The sequence below is a fragment of the Periplaneta americana genome, chromosome 8, assembly GCF_040183065.1.
Source record: "Periplaneta americana isolate PAMFEO1 chromosome 8, P.americana_PAMFEO1_priV1, whole genome shotgun sequence".
Lineage (NCBI taxonomy): Eukaryota > Metazoa > Arthropoda > Insecta > Blattodea > Blattidae > Periplaneta > Periplaneta americana.
Window position 1 is genome coordinate 136,377,674 of NC_091124.1, and position 18,436 is coordinate 136,396,109.

Consider the following 18,436-nt stretch of genomic DNA (forward strand, 5'->3'; position numbering starts at 1 on the left):
ATGATCTGTAACAAGAAGCACGGCGCTCGTCGTGATGTTTGTGTCACGCTTCTCTGATTGTGAATCTCACTTTGGGCATTGCTGCTTATTTTTAACTCGCTGTTTTGTATAATAATTAGAAGCGAACATATGCATATCAGAAGAAGAGGTCTCAAAATATCCTCCGTTTTTAATGGATTCCTTAGGAAATATGTGCTGTAACAGCACAAAATTAGGAAAGATATACACGTGTCAACGAATCTTCTATTTGTCTGTGCACCCAGACATCGCTCACTAGCGTTCGCCTATCGCGCATACTGGCCATCCATTTTGCCTACAGACCAACAAATTCATCCTTTCATTATGCGCGCTACATATGTAAGTTACACGCATGTGCAAGCTTGCTTAATCGCGATTCCAATTATTATTTTTGTTCATATAACTCTGCAATCGAGTTGTGGTATTTGAATTAATTAGAATAATAAAAGACAATCCAGTGAAACTTGTTAAAAGTGCTGTTTGTATACTAGGAATGAGTTGAACATGCTTTTGGAAATTGACTCTTGCCATTAATGAAGTACAAGGTTGAAAGTTAACCTTTAATCTTATCAGCGACCTTGTAACGGATGACCTGTGTGTTGACTCCCGCCAATGCACCCAATTATTCTTCAAACAATAATTAAAATCGTTTCCTATGTACCGTATACATATAGTCTTTTCATATCTCTGTGTAAAGGTTCAACTGAGTTGATGATCTTAAGTAGCACAGGCAAATATCTCAGAAAACTTTGTGTCCGAATTTGTGTATTATGCATGTATGATGACTACACAGAGTAAACAATTATTTGGGTATTTCTGAAGCTACCCTATTTTATTTACTTACATTATATTCACTTACAAACTCATTTCAGTATATATATATATATATATATATATATATATATATATATATATATATATAGGGTAAAGGTTGGTAATATCGTGATAATTTCAAATAAAATGTAGTTTTGTTCAAAACAAAATTTAATAATATAACTAAATTGACACTGATGGAAGTTCAGAGTGTTCCTTACACATATATTATAGAATAAACTAAAAAAATTTAAGATTTTGGAGGAAAAAAGTTAATTGATTAAATGAAATTATACCTAGTAATATCGTGATATATAGAGTATTATCGTGATAGATGTTTGGTAATATCGTGATAATTCTTTTAACTTAGACTGCAAATATACAAATTCAAATTAAACTTAATTAAAGGTTGAAATATTAACTTCCAGTCAACATAGTATCTAATACAAAGTCCCTTTCAAGTAATATTGCCAACCTTACAATTAAAGACACTGAAAGGTCCTTGCAAACTGAACACCTTAAGCACTAATCACTTTAGTCATTTGAGAATTCCACGGATTTGTCGCATTCAAAGCACATGAACTGGGGTGAATTATCAGCATTCGCACATAGTTCATGATACCATCTTGTGCAAAATATGGACTGAATCCACTGTGCCCCATTACGAGCTGCAACATCTCTTGAATACGTGCCATGACACACTTTGCAAGCCGTTTCATTCTCTTCAGAACTAGACGATGAAGGCTCTGTTGAGGGAGCTGCGTTTGCTGCTTCTGTCTTTGGTCTACCACGGAGTCTTTTCTCTGGTAGTGGAGTAAGCACTCTGGCCTTTGGATCTACATTTCTGCGGCGCTCACCAGCATTGCCATCAGTGCATTTGGGCAAGCACAATATGTTCCATATAATCCCGTTGGCACTGTCTGATGGAAGTGTTCCTGTTCGAGTTTGACTGAAATCTCCATCCCCAGCTGTTAGGCGAGAAGACGCAATTGCTTCAGGTTGTACTGCATTGCGATTCATGGGATAAATTCCAGCTTCTCTCAACCCATTTCTAATCTTTTCTGTACTAAATGCAATTGCATACGGCACAGAAAACAACTTGCCAAAGTCGAATCTAGTTGGAACACCTACAGGATTGTTATGCTTGTAACGGTCAAGTTCGTTGGCCCATACATTCTTAAATGATTTATAAACGCTGAGATCCAGTCGTTGAAGACTGTGGCTGCAATGGCTCGGAAATGTCATGAAGTGGATATCATTTTCAAGAGCAAAATCAATGACGCCTATTCCCACATGTGATGCGTGCGAATCTAATAATAGCAACACTGGTCTGGCTGGTGAAATGTTCCTTACAAAGTGATTCATCCATTCTAAGAAAAGTTCTGAACTTATCCAGCCATTCTTCGATACTCTGACTAGTGATCCTGTTGGAGTGTCTTTGTCCAAACCATTTAGTAGTCTCACACCTTTAAAAATTATCATAGGCGGAATTGCAGTTCCAGAGGCACTACAGCAACCTAATACAGTTTGTGTTACTCCCGACTCCGCAAAAGTTTTGCTGTAAATTATTTTCTTTCCTGTTTCCGCGACGATTTTCGAAGGCTTCACCACAAAAGTGACTCCTGTCTCGTCACAGTTAAAAATTCTTTCTGGCTTCTGTTGCAGCTGAAGCTTGGCTACTGTCTGTTCCAGTTTATCGTAGAAGTCCTCAATGTTTTCTTTATTAGCTGTAACAGCTGGACTTCCTGCCAACTTTTCTGGTGTTCTCAATGATAAGCTATATTTTTGTCTGAATGACCACCATCAAAATGGTCCTGTTTTTTCTTTGTCTTCATTAAATGAAGATTTTTAAAAATGTTTTGATAACTCAAGTGCAAGACGCTTTATTTTGTCATATTCAGCCCAAAATCTTGCATTTCAATTATGTACTTCACTAACCTCAGTTCTACTAATTTAGGTAGCACGAACGGACACCCGAGTTTAGGAACATCAAATGGCCCGCCCTCCAACATTAGCATTTCCAACGTTACGACTAATATGATCCTTCAGTGTACTCCAAGGTACACCACACTCCTTTGCTCCCTTTTATATAGTCCAATTATCATTCAACACCTTTTTCACAGCATTTTGTAGGTTGACAACACTGTACGTTCGTCTTTTGTTGACTTTCCTATCACCGTTGCTAGCAGAAAACGGAACGGAACTGTAAGGAAGAAGGCATAATTCGTAAGCCTCCCTCCGCTATATGTATCAAGCTATATAAACTGCTTGCACTCTAAAAAATCGAGACGATGTTACACTTGTATAAAATCATCAGAGTATGTGTCTATAGAGCATATTAAAGACGTACTGCTAATATATCGATAGACACTAAGTTTTATGTTTACTCACTTGGTTTCACTACACTTTTCATTCTTTGTTGAAGCCTGTACACTCACACGTGCCTTCTTCTGCGGCGCCATTATGCTCACTAAAGGGCCAATGTCTGTCGGTCGGACTGCCTTGACAAACGCGCTTCTATTCCGATTGGTAATTCCGTGGTAGACCTTCAAACATAGTATCACAATATTACTGCTATCACGATATTACCAACCTTTACCCTATATATATATATATATTGGCCCACATAAAATGTTGCAAGTTAATATCCTCCCTTTAGGGGGTTCGGAGTGCATCTTCAGATTTGTAAATGAAACCATGGATTGTTTAAATTATTTTTATTCCCCTCAATAAACTAAGCAACTTTCATTGAAACTTTTCTTAAATAAATTGTTGAGCAGTTACAGAATATTTTCATTGAAGTATACTGTAGTAGAAAATATTACAAAATGAATCAGAAAATCAATAAATGCTTTACATTATATCATTAAGTGCTCAAAGTCGCCTCCTTTAATTTTAAACACTCGGTGATTCTTGTGGAAAAGCTTTCTCTAACTTTTAACAACATACAGGGACTAATAGTGTGACAAACTTCACTTATTCGACGTTTCATATTCTCTTTTGTTGTAAGTGATATAAACATAATTTTTTGCTTTATGTACCCCCCAAAAAATAGTCCAATGGTGTTATATCAGGTGAGCGAGATGGCCATGCAACAGGTCCAGCACGTCTAATCCACCTGTCACCAAATTTCTCATTTAATAGTTCACGTGTACGTATTACGAAATACGGTGTTGCGCCATCCTGCTGATACCACATTTCTCTTTTCGAATTGAAGGGAATGTTTGACAAGAGAGGAGTTAATTCATGGTTGAGAAAATGGCAATATGAGTCAGCAGTAACTATGCCTTCAAAGTGAGGACCGGTGACAAAGTTACCGAGGACTCCACACCAAACATTCAGTGACCAACGATGCCAAAAAGACACAATTCTCATCCATTGGGCGTTTTCAGGTGCCCAACAATGCATATTATGCCTATTAACATGTCCAGTGTTTGAGAATGTCGCTTCATCTCAAAATAATATGTTTACCAAGAATGAATCATTCTGTGCAATAGCATTACGTAGCCACTCACAAAAAACAACTGGAAGCTGAAAATCTCTTTGTGTGAGGTCTTGATGCATACACAGTTGATAAGGATGATAATAGTGATGCTTCAGTATCTACTGCACTGAAATGTGCCTAATCCCACTGTCCTTGGCGAATTCACGTTGACTTATCTTTGAATTTACTTATACAGCGGCAAGAATAATGAAAGCATTTTCATCATTTAATTTTGATTTCACCTTCAAATGATTCTTGTTTTCTACACTTCGATTGCTACGCAGCCGTGTTTCCAGTCGTTTGAATTTCATATGAGACATTTGCATCCCATATTTCTCATTGAACAATACCGCTGCAATTCTATAGTTTCTCCTGCATTCACCTAGCACTAACATCATATTTACTTCCACATCATAAACTGCCATATTTCAGAATCTAGAAGAGCCACACTAAACAATCAGCATGGTCAGCCACATATTTTGAGAGTTGAGGTGGCTTTGAAATCATAATATTGTACTGAAATAAATGGAACCGAATTTTTTTAGAAAATATTTACTATGTGTTTAGATGTTAATTAATGTTATTTTCAGCAATTAATAAAATTATATAAAGTTTTATAGCATGGTTTATTCTTATTTATCCATATCGGACATATCTTTTTTCAAACACCCTATACCATATCAGAATTTCAGTATAGAAAAAATGTTTTAAACAAAAGTTGGTTAATTGCTTTAGGACAATCAAAATATCTGAAAGTTATATCATCGTTCCATTTAAAATTCTGAACTACTCCCCCAAAACCCTATTTTGGGGCACGCTGAAATGTTGTCGATGAAACTATCACGAAGGCCTCCTCCTCCGAAAACTGTAGAAGAAGTCAGCATTTAGTTATATTGATTCATTTAAGAGATATTAGCTTGTAACATTTCTATATATATATATATATATATATATATATATATATACATACAGGGTGTAAATTATATAACCCTTCAGGTTGAAAGGGGCAGTTGAACATATTAAAGTAATGAATAATTTCAAGGGAAAAATTGTTCCGGGGCCGGGTATCGATCCCGGGACCTCTGGTTGAGAGTACCAGCGCTCTACCACTGAGCTACCCGGGAACTCCATCCGACACGTCTCAACTTTTCCCTTTATATCCACACAACTCGCGTGGGCTGACGAAACGCCAGAGACCCACAACGAGTGCACACAATCTCTGTGTGACTTGGAATTGTGGTTTTCTGTTAACGTACACAGTAACGTATATATTATGCAAATCTAGTCTTTCAGGTGAAGCTCCCTGTAAAGCAGATTTGAATAATTGTGTGCACTCGTTGTGGGTCTCTGGCGTTTCGTCAGCCCACGCGAGTTGTGTGGATATAAAGGGAAAAGTTGAGACGGTGTCGGGTGGAGTTCCCGGGTAGCTCAGTGGTAGAGCGCTGGTACGTTCAACCAGAGGTCCCGGGATCGATACCCGGCCCCGGAACAATTTTTCCCTTGAAATTATTCAAATCTGCTTTACAGGGAGCTTCACCTGAAAGACTAGATTTGCATAATATATACGTTACTGTGTACGTTAACAGAAACCCACAATTCCAAGTCACACAGAGATTGTGTGCACTCGTTGTTGGTCTCTGGCGTTTCGTCAGCCCACGCGAGTTGTGTGGATATAAAGGGAAAAGTTGAGACGGTGTCGGGTGGAGTTCCCGGGTAGCTCAGTGGTAGAGCGCTGGTACGTTCAACCAGAGGTCCCGGGATCGATACCCGGCCCCGGAACAATTTTTCCCTTGAAATTATTCAAATCTGCATTACAGGGAGCTTCACCTGAAAGACTAGATTTGCATAATCATATTAAAGTAAATAAAAACATCTGTTATGCGTTTTGGAATTAAGGGGATGTTCAATTAGAAAATTAGGCTGAAATTCTGCGTAGTTTGGTAACAGCAAATCGCTGGCTGTCTTATATATATACAGTATATACACATGAACTTGGTGTGAAGAGCAGCATTCCGTCCCTTAGTGACTGCAGTAGGGTTGCCAGACTTCCTAATGGCAGGAAATATAACTATTACGTGTTAATGTATTTATTTAATTTGGAAGAAAACAGTCCAGTTTATTGAAAAACTGCAAAAGTATTAATCATTCCTTATCAGTTTATCTAATGATAAGAGTAAAAATCGAAATCATAAGGATAGTAAAATAGTGTTAACATTTAGGGGATTTTTTCTAAGAAAAGTATTAATTTGGTATTAGAATTTTGTTGTAAGCCTACTCTATCTAAGAAATAAGCTGTTGAAATCTGTACAGTTCTATTACTTCCACTCTGTATATATGCTATCAGGAAACGACAGTTGTTGTAAGAAGAAAACTTGATAGATGGAAATAAATGGCTATTAGGAATCGGAAGATGTCATCGGCATTAATAAACTGAAGGGTGTCTCATCCTTTGAGGCTTTCGGGGCCTAGTCCCGCATGAAAATTGCTCAAAATTGCTACTTCTTCAATATACTGTAATATGTATTTTATTGTACTAGTACAGTGTCAAAGCAAGCGCATTTTTCTGACCTTGACGTCGTGCGCGGGCAGCAAGCGCTAAGTATGGAAAGAGGAAGGGTTGTGTATATGAATAAGCAGCCTGTTGGGTTAAGAAAACAGTGGTGCACAAACTTCAAACGGAACGCGAAATTTTATGTCATTATTTTTATATGGCTTCTCTCTGTTTAATATTATCTATATTGTCTGTAAAACAAAATTACTAACACGGGTTTCTTAATATTGCACTCATGTTTTAAATCTTAATAACATAATAGAGCGTTAAGAAGGAATATTCACTTAAATTCCATAGTAGTATAATATTATACTGTATTAAGTGGATGAAACACATCATTCATAAAGAAAGTGATATTCCAAAGAGAGAGATTGAGTATGACATGATAAGTTGGAATTTATATTGATGGTATCTTTAGCCTTACAAAAGTAATCAATAAACTAATCAAAACAATATTACAGTATAAAGCAAAGTTACCTAGGTACTGTATCTGTTTTAAGTGTAACTAATATTACATAACAAAACTCTTATCGCATTATGGTTTTAAGGTGATTTTTGTGAGCAACTTCCTATCATCAGAATATTAAATTATTTTCTCGAAATCTGCTGAAGCAAGCTATAGAGCTGACATTTTTAAAACACAGGGGCACGTATCTTTTGCTTATGATGTAACAGTAGTTGCTTGTCATTTCCTTACAAACAATTTCCATGCGAATATTTTCAAAATTTTCAATACACTATCTTCAGTAATACGTATATACGGTATATTAGATTTACGAAAACATTCTGTAAGGCTACTAAGTAAATAGGCCTATACCTGAAAATTTCACTTTTCTATACGAAAAGTTGAGAAAATATTTCTTTTGAATAAAAAAAATCAAACTTGTGAAAAATGAGCATTAAAATTGAAACTTACATTCTTATAATGCACTTCTACTTCTCAGGCAAATCTAAAAATTAACATGGATACAGTTTTAATAAGTTCTCTTTCCTTTATCTATTGAATCAGTGCTGGCCATCCCTGAATATAGCTCGACCAAGCGGCATATATACCACCTCTTTCGTCTGTGTCTTTCCTTTCCGCTGTAAAGCGCTCAGGCTCTCCTGGGCTGTAAAGCGCGCGCTTGCTCCTGTGGGTATCAATTGACATGCCTGTACTAGTATAAACGAAGTCTCCAACTCTTTAGACTTCACTTTCCTGGAGATGTCAGAAACGCTAGATCCTTTACCACAGAGTGTGCACACAGCCGGGGCTAAGATTCGGCGTGTCGCTGAATCCTGACCTTCGAATATTAACTCTCGAGATGACGAAGCTGCTGTAAGGCATGCCATACCCGAGCGCAGGCCTGGCTGGATCAGCAGGCAAACGCGCCTACCGCCTGTGCTACGCCGCTGGTCCCTGTTGCTGTTGAAGTATGTTCAGTTTCTTCGTGTGAAGTTTGGTGACTTCTTTGAACGCCAATTAACAGATTTATCACTTTCTACCAAATAACTTTGACCACCCCCAATCACATTCTGCACAATTGCCAAATTCTTACCGATCCTCGACCCCTCAATTACTGCTACTTCAATTTATTCATAAATGTGGCAAACTCTCCCTCCACGTGGAGATGAAGGGAAGCCGTCAGTTTTTCTAAACGAGGTTTATGATTTTTAAGAGACGAAGACAAGATTCTGTCGCAGTAGAGAAATGACAATCAATTGCGAAACTGCACTCGAGGAAATTCAATAGCGCTCTGCCTCCCCCCCCCTCCTTCGTGTTATCATAGTTAAGCAATTATGTGACGTCCATTTTCGGTTTTCATCTTTTCAGAAAGTTCTTCAGTGGTTCAATGATCTACGGAGCAAACCAGCTTGAAACTCAGTTTCCTACCCTCTACTCCAAGGCCCCTGCGCGCCCTCTCACCTTTTAGTTAATCATTCCTTCCTCATCCCTGCTGATTCCTACTTTCGATCTTGAGCCTCTTTTTCATTATGTGTTCGCTTTCTATGTTTCTCGTCTCGTATCTGCAGTCGTCATTCAAATAGATTTAGCTATTTCTAGCGGCCCTAACGAATAGATATTCTTCTTCTTTCTCAAGGTAAAACCTTGTTTATCCCTGTTTGACGAGCAGTGAAAGAAATTCAGTCCAAACTCTCTTGAATAATTTGTCATTCCTTTCTTCTCCATTTAAGTCTGTGTGCCTGCAATACATCTGAGTTCGGATAGAAAGTTGATATTTCACAAAATTGTACTCGTCGGGCTACTCACATTCGTGTCTGTCACCAAATATTTATTTGGATTCTGGCAATCGGAAAACTATCAGTTTCGAATTCAACTTAAGATCTTGCCTGGCACGCTGCAGTTGAGGTTGCTATGTGACACAGTTGCAAGCCATTGACTGCTGTTATCTGAATCCTCTATAGATGATTATTGAGGGATCGCGTGAAAGCCAGAATGTTATCAGAAAACGATAGTGGGTTCATTATACTGAAGCTGTTGTAATAGACTTACAGCTTATTAACATATTCTTTGGTGGTGTGCATGATGAGTGGCTATGGACGATAATAAATTGTCTCCGTTTTTTTTTCTTTACTGAAGAATATATTAATTATTATTGTACTGACCAATAATAGGCCGTCCACACCTGTGGAGTAACGGCTGCGAAACCAGGTGGCCCGGGTTCGATTCCCGGTCGGGGCAAGTTACCTGGTTGAGGTTTTTTTAGGGGGTTTTCCCTCAACCCAATATGAGCAAATGCTGGGTAACTTTCGGTGCTGGACTCCGAACTCACATCACCGGCATTATCATTTTCATCTCATTCAGACGATAAATAACCTAAGATGTTTATAAAGCGTCGTAAAATAACATACTAAAAAAATAGTCCTAGTTATGTCGCTCGTGCAGTACATTGTCATTTGTAATATTAAGTTACATTTAAATAGGGTACTTTCTAAATGCTCATAACTACTGCACTTGTCCCAAATAACTGTCTCCAATGCATACCAGTCCTCAGACATTTCCAAAATGACAATCCAAAATTAATTAAAATGCAAGTCTACAGTTCTGTACTGTCATTATTTTAACACTTTGTAATATTTAAATTCCATTTTAGTGCAAAATATAGGGTATACTTTCAAATTCTACTTAAGTGGCAAAAATGATTGAGATTGTGGAGAAATAAAATAACTAAGTGCAGCGTATGCAATGATGAATGTAAACTGGAATCTAGATTTTAGAAGTTCACTCTTTAATGATTTATTTCTGATTTGGAAACGTTACTTCGCCTCCATGCAATATCAAGGGATATATATATATATATATATATATATATATATATATACGTACCGTCAAGTGGGGTGTGTTCGGGCGGTTTTGGAGACACTTTTTTGTATAGTTTGTAAATAAAAAATGCAATAAATATAGAAATTACATAAATTGTGGGGTATACGTCTAAGGAACATATTCCCTAATTTGTTATTAATAGTTACTGATTACTGCAATTTGTAGAAAATAATACAAAGTGTCCGAACTCACCCTAACGTGGGGTGAGTTCGGACACTAAATAGTTACTTATTTATGTCTGAATTTGTCCCACTGTGAGGTGAGTTAGGACACAATTTCTTCTTTTTTTAATGCTGGGATAATAAGAATACATTGGACTATAAAACATAAGTATTGCAAATTAAAATGACACATAATTTGCATAAAAACATTCCCTTTATTCGTTTATAAACACAAAATTTATATGAAGATAAAACGTTTCCTAATATTAAAAATTTTGTCTCCAATAAGCTTAACCTAATCAGCTGTGTGTAGATCACATTATAAATTCCTAACGAAAAAAATCGCAAAAGCTAATAATAAACAATAAAAACAGATGAAAATGATGTTGATAATTAATTAAGAAAACTCATTACACCTTTACGCAATGTTAAAACTGGAACAAACTATTCTCAATTGTTATTCTCTTTTTTTTCAAATACACACACTTTGGGTGACTTTTTTAAAAAACAAATTTCCTTTATCATGTGTTGGAGATTATAGCACTTTTGCAATTTGGTCTTTTGTTACGGTGTCCTCATCAGGCTCTTTTGGGAAAACAATCACTGATTTACTGTCTTCATACGGATGTAAAAATTTCACTTCTACATCCCTTGCCCACACTTCAGTTACGACACCAACAAACTGTCTTGTAAGTTGTTTCTTACCCTGCTGATAAGTATAATTAACAACTACAAATGCTTTCAGTTCTAGCACAGCCCCCTCCTTTTCAGCCATCATTCGACGAAGAATATTTGAGGTTCCAGTTGCAGAGTAGCGGGCATATCGGGTTTGCCGCATTAATTTTGTTTTCCAATGTTGATCCGGAAATTCCATACAAGTCAGACGCCTTCCTCTAGGATAATTTTCCTTATTTAATGTATTTTACGGCTTTTTCAAGTTTATTCGGGACATAATGACCTCTTTGCCTAACACCCGGCTTACTTTTGTATTCACGTGGCATTGTCCGAACTCACCCCACACTGTTTTCTTAGTTACAAATATGCTTACTACAAGGATACTGATAAACACTTAATAATGCAAACTGAACTGTGACTTTCTGAACACTTTCAGAAACTGCAAAATGCACAACCAAAGCTTTTCTTATATATCCCTCAGTATACAAATATGAAAGTATCCACATTGTAAAAATCTCAGCTATTATGTCGTAAAATTTAAAAGGCCCAAATTAAGTTTTCCAAACAAAATCAATCAGTGGAAACAGGTAGCACGTGTCACTTGCAGCATCTGTTAAGGTTCTGTTAAGTGCGGGAGTCATAAACTCGCGCTGTAGTGTGAAGTGATTTTCATGAAAGAGAGAATAACAATACTGTCCGAACTCAACACTGCGTCCGAACTCACCTCACTTGACGGTACGTAGTTAGCACTAGACCTTCTGTACAAAAAAGGGGAAAAAAGAGTATGTTTTTGATTAACAATTACTTCATACTTGGTGATAAGAAGTTCTGCCGTTCCTATATTGCCAATTTTTTAAAACATTATGTCACTTTAAATCTTATTAAATTTTAATAAAACTAACTATCGATCGGTGATAGAGTAACTATTTTTTAAAGTGTAATTTAATATTTATTTGGTGTTTATTTATTTCAATCTGGTAGAGATAAGGGTGTTAGGTCTTCTCTTTCCATCTAACAATGGGTTACAGCTATAAATTATGAAAAAATTAAAATTTAAATATTAAATTTACGATTACATTTACAATTAAATCTAAGTATAATAAAATATTGCCTGATCAAAACAGACTAGACAGTTACCTTAAGAAATGGATGTCCTGTACCACTAAACTGACTCGAAGGATTTATTACTCATTCTAATATTTATAACATTCTTTATCTGTTTTAGGTAACATATTTGGAGTGAGGCACTTACAGACGTTGCTCATGTTCCTCTGTCTCACTGTGGCATATTCTTTGAGAGTCAACCTGTCAGTTGGTATTGTTGCAATGATGGACAGAAATACTACAGGTGTCGATTTTCCTGTAAGTATCTTGCATATTGATATTATTTTATATTGCTTAAAATTACATTGTATTCCATATTATAAGTTTGTAGCTGTATATTAAATTCATTGTCATACTTCCAGTATCGTACAGTCTTAGAAAAAAGTTTTGTTGTACAGATACTTTATAAGTCCCGGAAAGGAGGCAGTGATCTTGATCAGACATACAACGAAACAGAACTAATTTTATTAGTTCAACTAGTCGCTCTCTTTTGAACCAGGTCGCTCGTCTTCTGATCATGCGCATTGCCTCCTTTCTGGGACTTACAAAGTATCTGTGCGACAAAACTTTTTTCCAAGACTGTATATAATTATTTATAAGAAGTGGAACGTGCTAAATAAGATAATAAGTATGCTTATATTTTGTTAATTAAGCAAATTAAATTGTTCGCCGCTGTGGTGGCGCATGCGCTACTCATAAAAGCGGTCCATGGTATTACTTGCGTAGGTAGTGAAAGATATTTGAAGAGTGAAATATGCAAAAGGGCCTAAGTGCCAAATTTAATATTTTTCAGGAGAAACAAAAAACTTCACAGAGCTCAAAAATAATTATTTCACTTGTCACTGAAATAACTGAAATTAAGAAGCAGTTTGTTACAACAACCTTGCCTGAATTCTAAAATGAACCATAATTAAAATGTGTTAGAAGATAGCTGTAAAAATAATCAGGTTGTGCAAGTTAATGACACTTGAGCCCGTTTGAAATACGAGTATATTTGAAATAATGAATACAAAGAGCAACATCAGAGGGATGAAACTTTTTCTGCAAGTTCCTTGTAGCATTTGGAATCTGAAATCATAATAACCTCAAGTTCACAAAGAAGAAATGGCACTTGGACACTTTTGCATATTTACTCTTCATTTATCTTCCGTCTACGGGACTAGATAGTTATTCGTTGTCTTGTGATCATCCTCTGATGTCTCTGCGGTGGCCCTGCTTTGTGCCAATCCCACATCCAGAGAGATCCGTAATATGTAGACGTTTAGTGTTGAGAGACAATAGCCTCCATCCCCTGTCCTCAACACCGCAATGGTCTAGCTACTACAGTGGAGGTACAACGAAAGAAAGAAAATAAAGGAACATGGAGGGGAACAAAGAAAGAGAAAGAAAGAAAGAAAAAGAAAGGAAGAAATGAAACTAAATGTATGATTAAGTTAGTAAATAAGTGCACAGATGAGCAACCATTGTTATGAAAGGTGTTTTCCTTCATGAGTGTTTATTGTTTATTGTTGGACCACTCAGTTTTGAGTCTTGACAAACAGAGCGCGTAATACCACATACGAGACATAAAATACGTAGCGTATGTATGTATGTATGTATGTATGTATGTATGTATGTATGTATGTATGTATGTATGTGTTATTTACTAAACGAAGGACATGACATAGTTAAATCATAAAATCCTGGTGTGCTTTTCACAAAATATTTAATGAAGAATCAACCTCTTACCCTACTGCAAAACATTTTGGATAAAATATCCCCCTAATAATAATATTACATAGAGTAAAGTAATATCGAGTTAAATGAATACGAAGTGAGCAGAGTAGTAGGCCTAGACCAGCGGTCATCAGAACACTGCAGCCTCGGAATAGCGTCTCTTACCCGCGGACAAGACACTGCCCTAGCGTGCATTCCTGGCTGCTGGCGGGTATGCTGTCTCTCTATCCCTTGTGCACGACGGAGCAGAGTTCCTTACCCTTCATGCATTCTAGGGCCTACCCATTTCAGCGAGTGCTGACGACCACTGGCCTAGACATTAAACCTGGATCGACCGTAGCGGACCTGTTACTTGGTCACCAAGATCTCCTGATCTCTGACAGCCTGGAGTTAATCTTATGGGATGATTTGGGCATGTTAGTGTAGGTCACTGCTCTAAATAAAAAGGATTTCTGCCGCACCGGACTCACTATATTCTATCTCTAGATCTTAAGAGAGTCTCTGACAGGCAATTGTTCGTCACTGTGAGCTCTGTTTAAAGTTAAATGGTGCTCACTTTGAACACCTCCCTATATTGTCCGCAGGGTGGGCAAGCAACAGCTCTATCCAGGAGGGTGACGTGTTCTCAATCCTAAAGCCGTCTAGATGGCTATGGGGTCGATGCCGCCCTTAAATTGTGTAACAGAAAGTGTTTGTTTTGGTCTCTTGGTTGTCGTACTTGCTACTGGATCTGAGGCTCGCAGGTTCACACCCGGCAGAGAGGATGAATTTTCAAAATCCATGGAATCATTTTTTTTTGGTATTCTGTTCTTTAACTTTTTGTTAAATTGTAACTGCTTGTATACTTTGTGACCTGTATTATTATTATAATAATTATAATAATAATTATTATTATAATAATTATAATAATATTATTATTATTATCATTATCAATCATTATCATGATTTCTTTAACCACCGACGTAGCTCAGGTGGTATCACGTTTGATCACTGATCCGAGGCCGTGTTTGAGAATGAGTTCGATTCTCGCTTGGACTGATTATCTGGTTGGGGTTTTTCCGTGGCATTCCACAACTGTAAGTCGAATGTCAGGTAATTCCATGACGAATCCTCGGCCTTATCTCGCCAAATACCATCACAATATCACAAACTCCATCGACGGAGTTGTTGTTTCAGTAGGCCTACTGTTAAAATAACCGATTATAAAATGGATTTGTTTGGAAGGAAATTTAAGCCATAGGACGTTAAGTACCCCAAGAAGAGAAGCAATTCTCCTTAATAGATTTACAATCTATCACCTATTTAATCTCAGCCATTCTACTAACTTTGCAAGGATGAATAGAAGGCGTCAGCTAAATTTTTTCGGTAATCTAATTTCTTGCCCACCTCAAAATATAATGCAATGGGCAATACAACGGTCTAAGTGCACGCTGGCCTGCCCTAGTCTTTATCCATAAAACAGGACTTGCGCACGATTTAAATGTTCGCCGTAATAGGAGATAGATCGACAACGCGCCGGTTAGAGTGACGATGCTAAATTAACAACGTTCATCTTACGTCAATGAAGATATTGGAAATGCTGCCATTGCTGTAAGGACTGGAATAATCTTACGCCGGATATTGTCTTTCAAATTCCTCCAATATATGGGAGTTTTTTTCGTACACTTTATCTTTTAAATTTCGCAACAAGTGAAATTTACACGACGTTTATCGGGATCGATGGGGCCACACATTATCAGTAATCTAATTTTATTACTCTGTCATCAAATACTGCATTTATTGCTGCTTTGGAATTGAGATCTGTGTAGTAGTAGTTGTTGAGTCCATACAGTCTCTCATCTTCCGTTATTTCCTCGAAAAAAAAAAAAGGTTGAGAATGATTGGAATGTACCGGTGTATGCCTAAATTTACTGTCTCCATAAAATTATTGAACCAAAATAATATTCACCAACATTCGGTTTAAGTAGTAGCGTCTCATGTAGAATGGCTGGTTTCTCTGAACACCAGTAACAATTATTTATGTGAAACCACGGCTAGTCGAGAAGAAATAAAACAAAATTATGGATCTAACAACCCTACATTCACAAACTCCACAAACCACTCACAAAAGTGTGTTCTTGAAAACCGATCTCTTTCTTGTAAACTCTGCATTTCTACATGTCGGTACCTAGGGTTGCAGTTTCTGAAATTTCACAGTCCTGTCCGGCGAAGATAGTACTGTTATATCCACTAGTTGCGCTAATGTCGGAAGTAATTTCCTCCGCGATAGCTCTAGATTTTTGCCAATTTCGTCAGCCTAAAAAATTAATTAAAATAAGTACAATTTTTTCCAAAATAAGAACGAATGTTACTTTCTTTCTGCCTATTTTTGATTGATTTACAATGGGTTTAAAATTCATAGCTAAATTTTCCCACAAAGAAATTAAAACTAGAAATACATCAAGCTATTATGACATGATACATAGAACCTCAAACTATGATGCTTGTTTCCACAGGAATACCACTGGAGTCAACAAACAAAGTCAACAATATTGAGTTCCTTCTTCTGGGGCTATGTAATCACTCAAGTGCCAGCAGGTCAGCTAGGTCAGAGGTTTGGTCCCAAGATTCTACTAACTGGAGCCCTCTTCATGTGTTCTCTGTTCTCCATCCTTACACCATTAGCTGCCGAAGTGGGGGACTGGGGCTTGGTGTGCGGTGCTAGAGTCATACAGGGACTCTCGCAGGTAAACATTCTTCTTTTATCGACTTCATCCGCAACTTCGTCTTCTTGTTCATCCTTTTCTTAATCCCTTTTATCGTTTTCATCCGCACCTTCGTCTTCTTGTTATTCCTCTTCCTAATTCCTTTTCTCATCTTCATCCGCACCTTCGTCTTCTAGTTCATTCTATTCCTAATCCCTTTTTTCATCTTCATCCGCACCTTCGTCTTCTTGTTCTTCCTCTTCCTAATTCCTTTTCTCATCTTCATCCGCACCTTCGTCTTCTAGTTCATTCTCTTCCTAATCCCTTTTCTCATCTTCATCCGCACCTTCGTCTTCTTGTTCTTCCTCTTCCTAATCCCTTTTCTCATCTTCATCCGCACCTTCGTCTTCTAGTTCATTCTCTTCCTAATCCCTTTTCTCATCTTCATCCGCACCTTCGTCTTCTTGTTCTTCCTCTTCCTAATCCCTTTTCTCATCTTCATCCGCACCTTCGTCTTCTAGTTCATTCTCTTCCTAATCCCTTTTCTCATCTTCATCCGCACCTTCGTCTTCTTGTTCTTCCTCTTCCTAATCCCTTTTCTCATCTTCATCCGCACCTTCGTCTTCTAGTTCATTCTCTTCCTAATCCCTTTTCTCATCTTCATCCGCACCTTCGTCTTCTTGTTCTTCCTCTTCCTAATCCCTTTTCTCATCTTCATCCGCACCTTCGTCTTCTAGTTCATTCTCTTCCTAATCCCTTTTCTCATCTTCATCCGCACCTTCGTCTTCTTGTTCTTCCTCTTCCTAATCCCTTTTCTCATCTTCATCCGCACCTTCGTCTTCTTGTTCTTCCTCTTCCTAATCCCTTTTCTCATCTTCATCCGCACCTTCGTCTTCTAGTTCATTCTATTCCTAATCCCTTTTTTCATCTTCATCCGCACCTTCGTCTTCTTGTTCTTCCTCTTCCTAATCCCTTTTCTCATCTTCGTCCGCACCTTCGTCTTCTAGTTCATTCTCTTCCTAATCCCTTTTCTCATCTTCATCCGCACCTTCGTCTTCTAGTTCATTCTCTTCCTAATCCCTTTTCTCATCTTCATCCGCACCTTCGTCTTCTTGTTCTTCCTCTTCCTAATCCCTTTTCTCATCTTCATCCGCACCTTCGTCTTCTTGTTCTTCCTCTTCCTAATCCCTTTTCTCATCTTCATCCGCACCTTCGTCTTCTTGTTTTTCCTCTTCCTAATCCATTTTATTTTCTTCGTTCACACCTTCGTCTTCTAGTTCATTCTCTTCCTAATCCCTTTTCTCATCTTCATCCGCACCTTCGTCTTCTTGTTCTTCTTCTTCCTAATCCCTTTTCTCATCTTCATCCGCACCTTCGTCTTCTAGTTCATTCTCTTCCTAATCCCTTTTCTCATCTTCATTCGCACCTTCGTCTTCATGTTTTTCCTCTTCCTAATCCATTTTATTTTCTTCGTCCACACCTTCGTCTTCTTGTTCATTCTCTTCTTAATTCCTTTCCTCATCTTTATCCACAACTTCGTCTTCTAGTTCATTCTCTTCCTAATCCTTTTTATTATCTTCATCGGCATCTTCATCTTCTTGTTCATCGTCTTCCTAATATCTTTTATCATTTTCATTCGGACCTTTGTCTTTTTGTCCATCCTCTTCGTAATCTCTTTTCTCGTTTTCATCCTCCCCATCTATTTTTCAATCTCGTTCTAATCGTTATTCTCGTCTTCGTCATTACTTTCGCAATGTTGTTCATCTTCGCCTAATTCTCTTTACCTTCGTCTCCTTGTTCGTTGTCATCATAATCCCTACTGTCGTCTTCGTCTTCACCTTCATCTTTTAGTTAATTCTCGCCCTAAATCCACTTACGTTCGCCTTCTTGATCATTCTCGTCTTC

At 37.5% G+C, this 18,436-nt stretch overlaps 1 protein-coding gene and 1 non-coding gene across 5 annotated transcripts in view; one reads left to right on the forward strand and one right to left on the reverse strand.

The window, feature by feature from the left end:
- Positions 1-18,436, forward strand: part of LOC138705080 (putative inorganic phosphate cotransporter) — a 230,356-nt gene that overhangs the window by 172,894 nt on the left and 39,026 nt on the right. For all 4 annotated transcript variants that reach the window (XM_069833695.1, XM_069833694.1, XM_069833693.1 and 1 more), the window contains exons 2-3: positions 12,253-12,389; positions 16,343-16,573. In XM_069833695.1, coding sequence (XP_069689796.1) covers positions 12,291-12,389; positions 16,343-16,573 — 330 coding nt within the window. In that variant the 5' untranslated portion in view covers positions 12,253-12,290. The remainder of the gene's footprint in view (positions 1-12,252; positions 12,390-16,342; positions 16,574-18,436) is intronic.
- On the reverse strand, positions 5,368-5,439 carry TRNAR-UCU (transfer RNA arginine (anticodon UCU)). Its single transcript has one exon. It is a non-coding gene; the product is annotated as a tRNA-Arg (tRNA).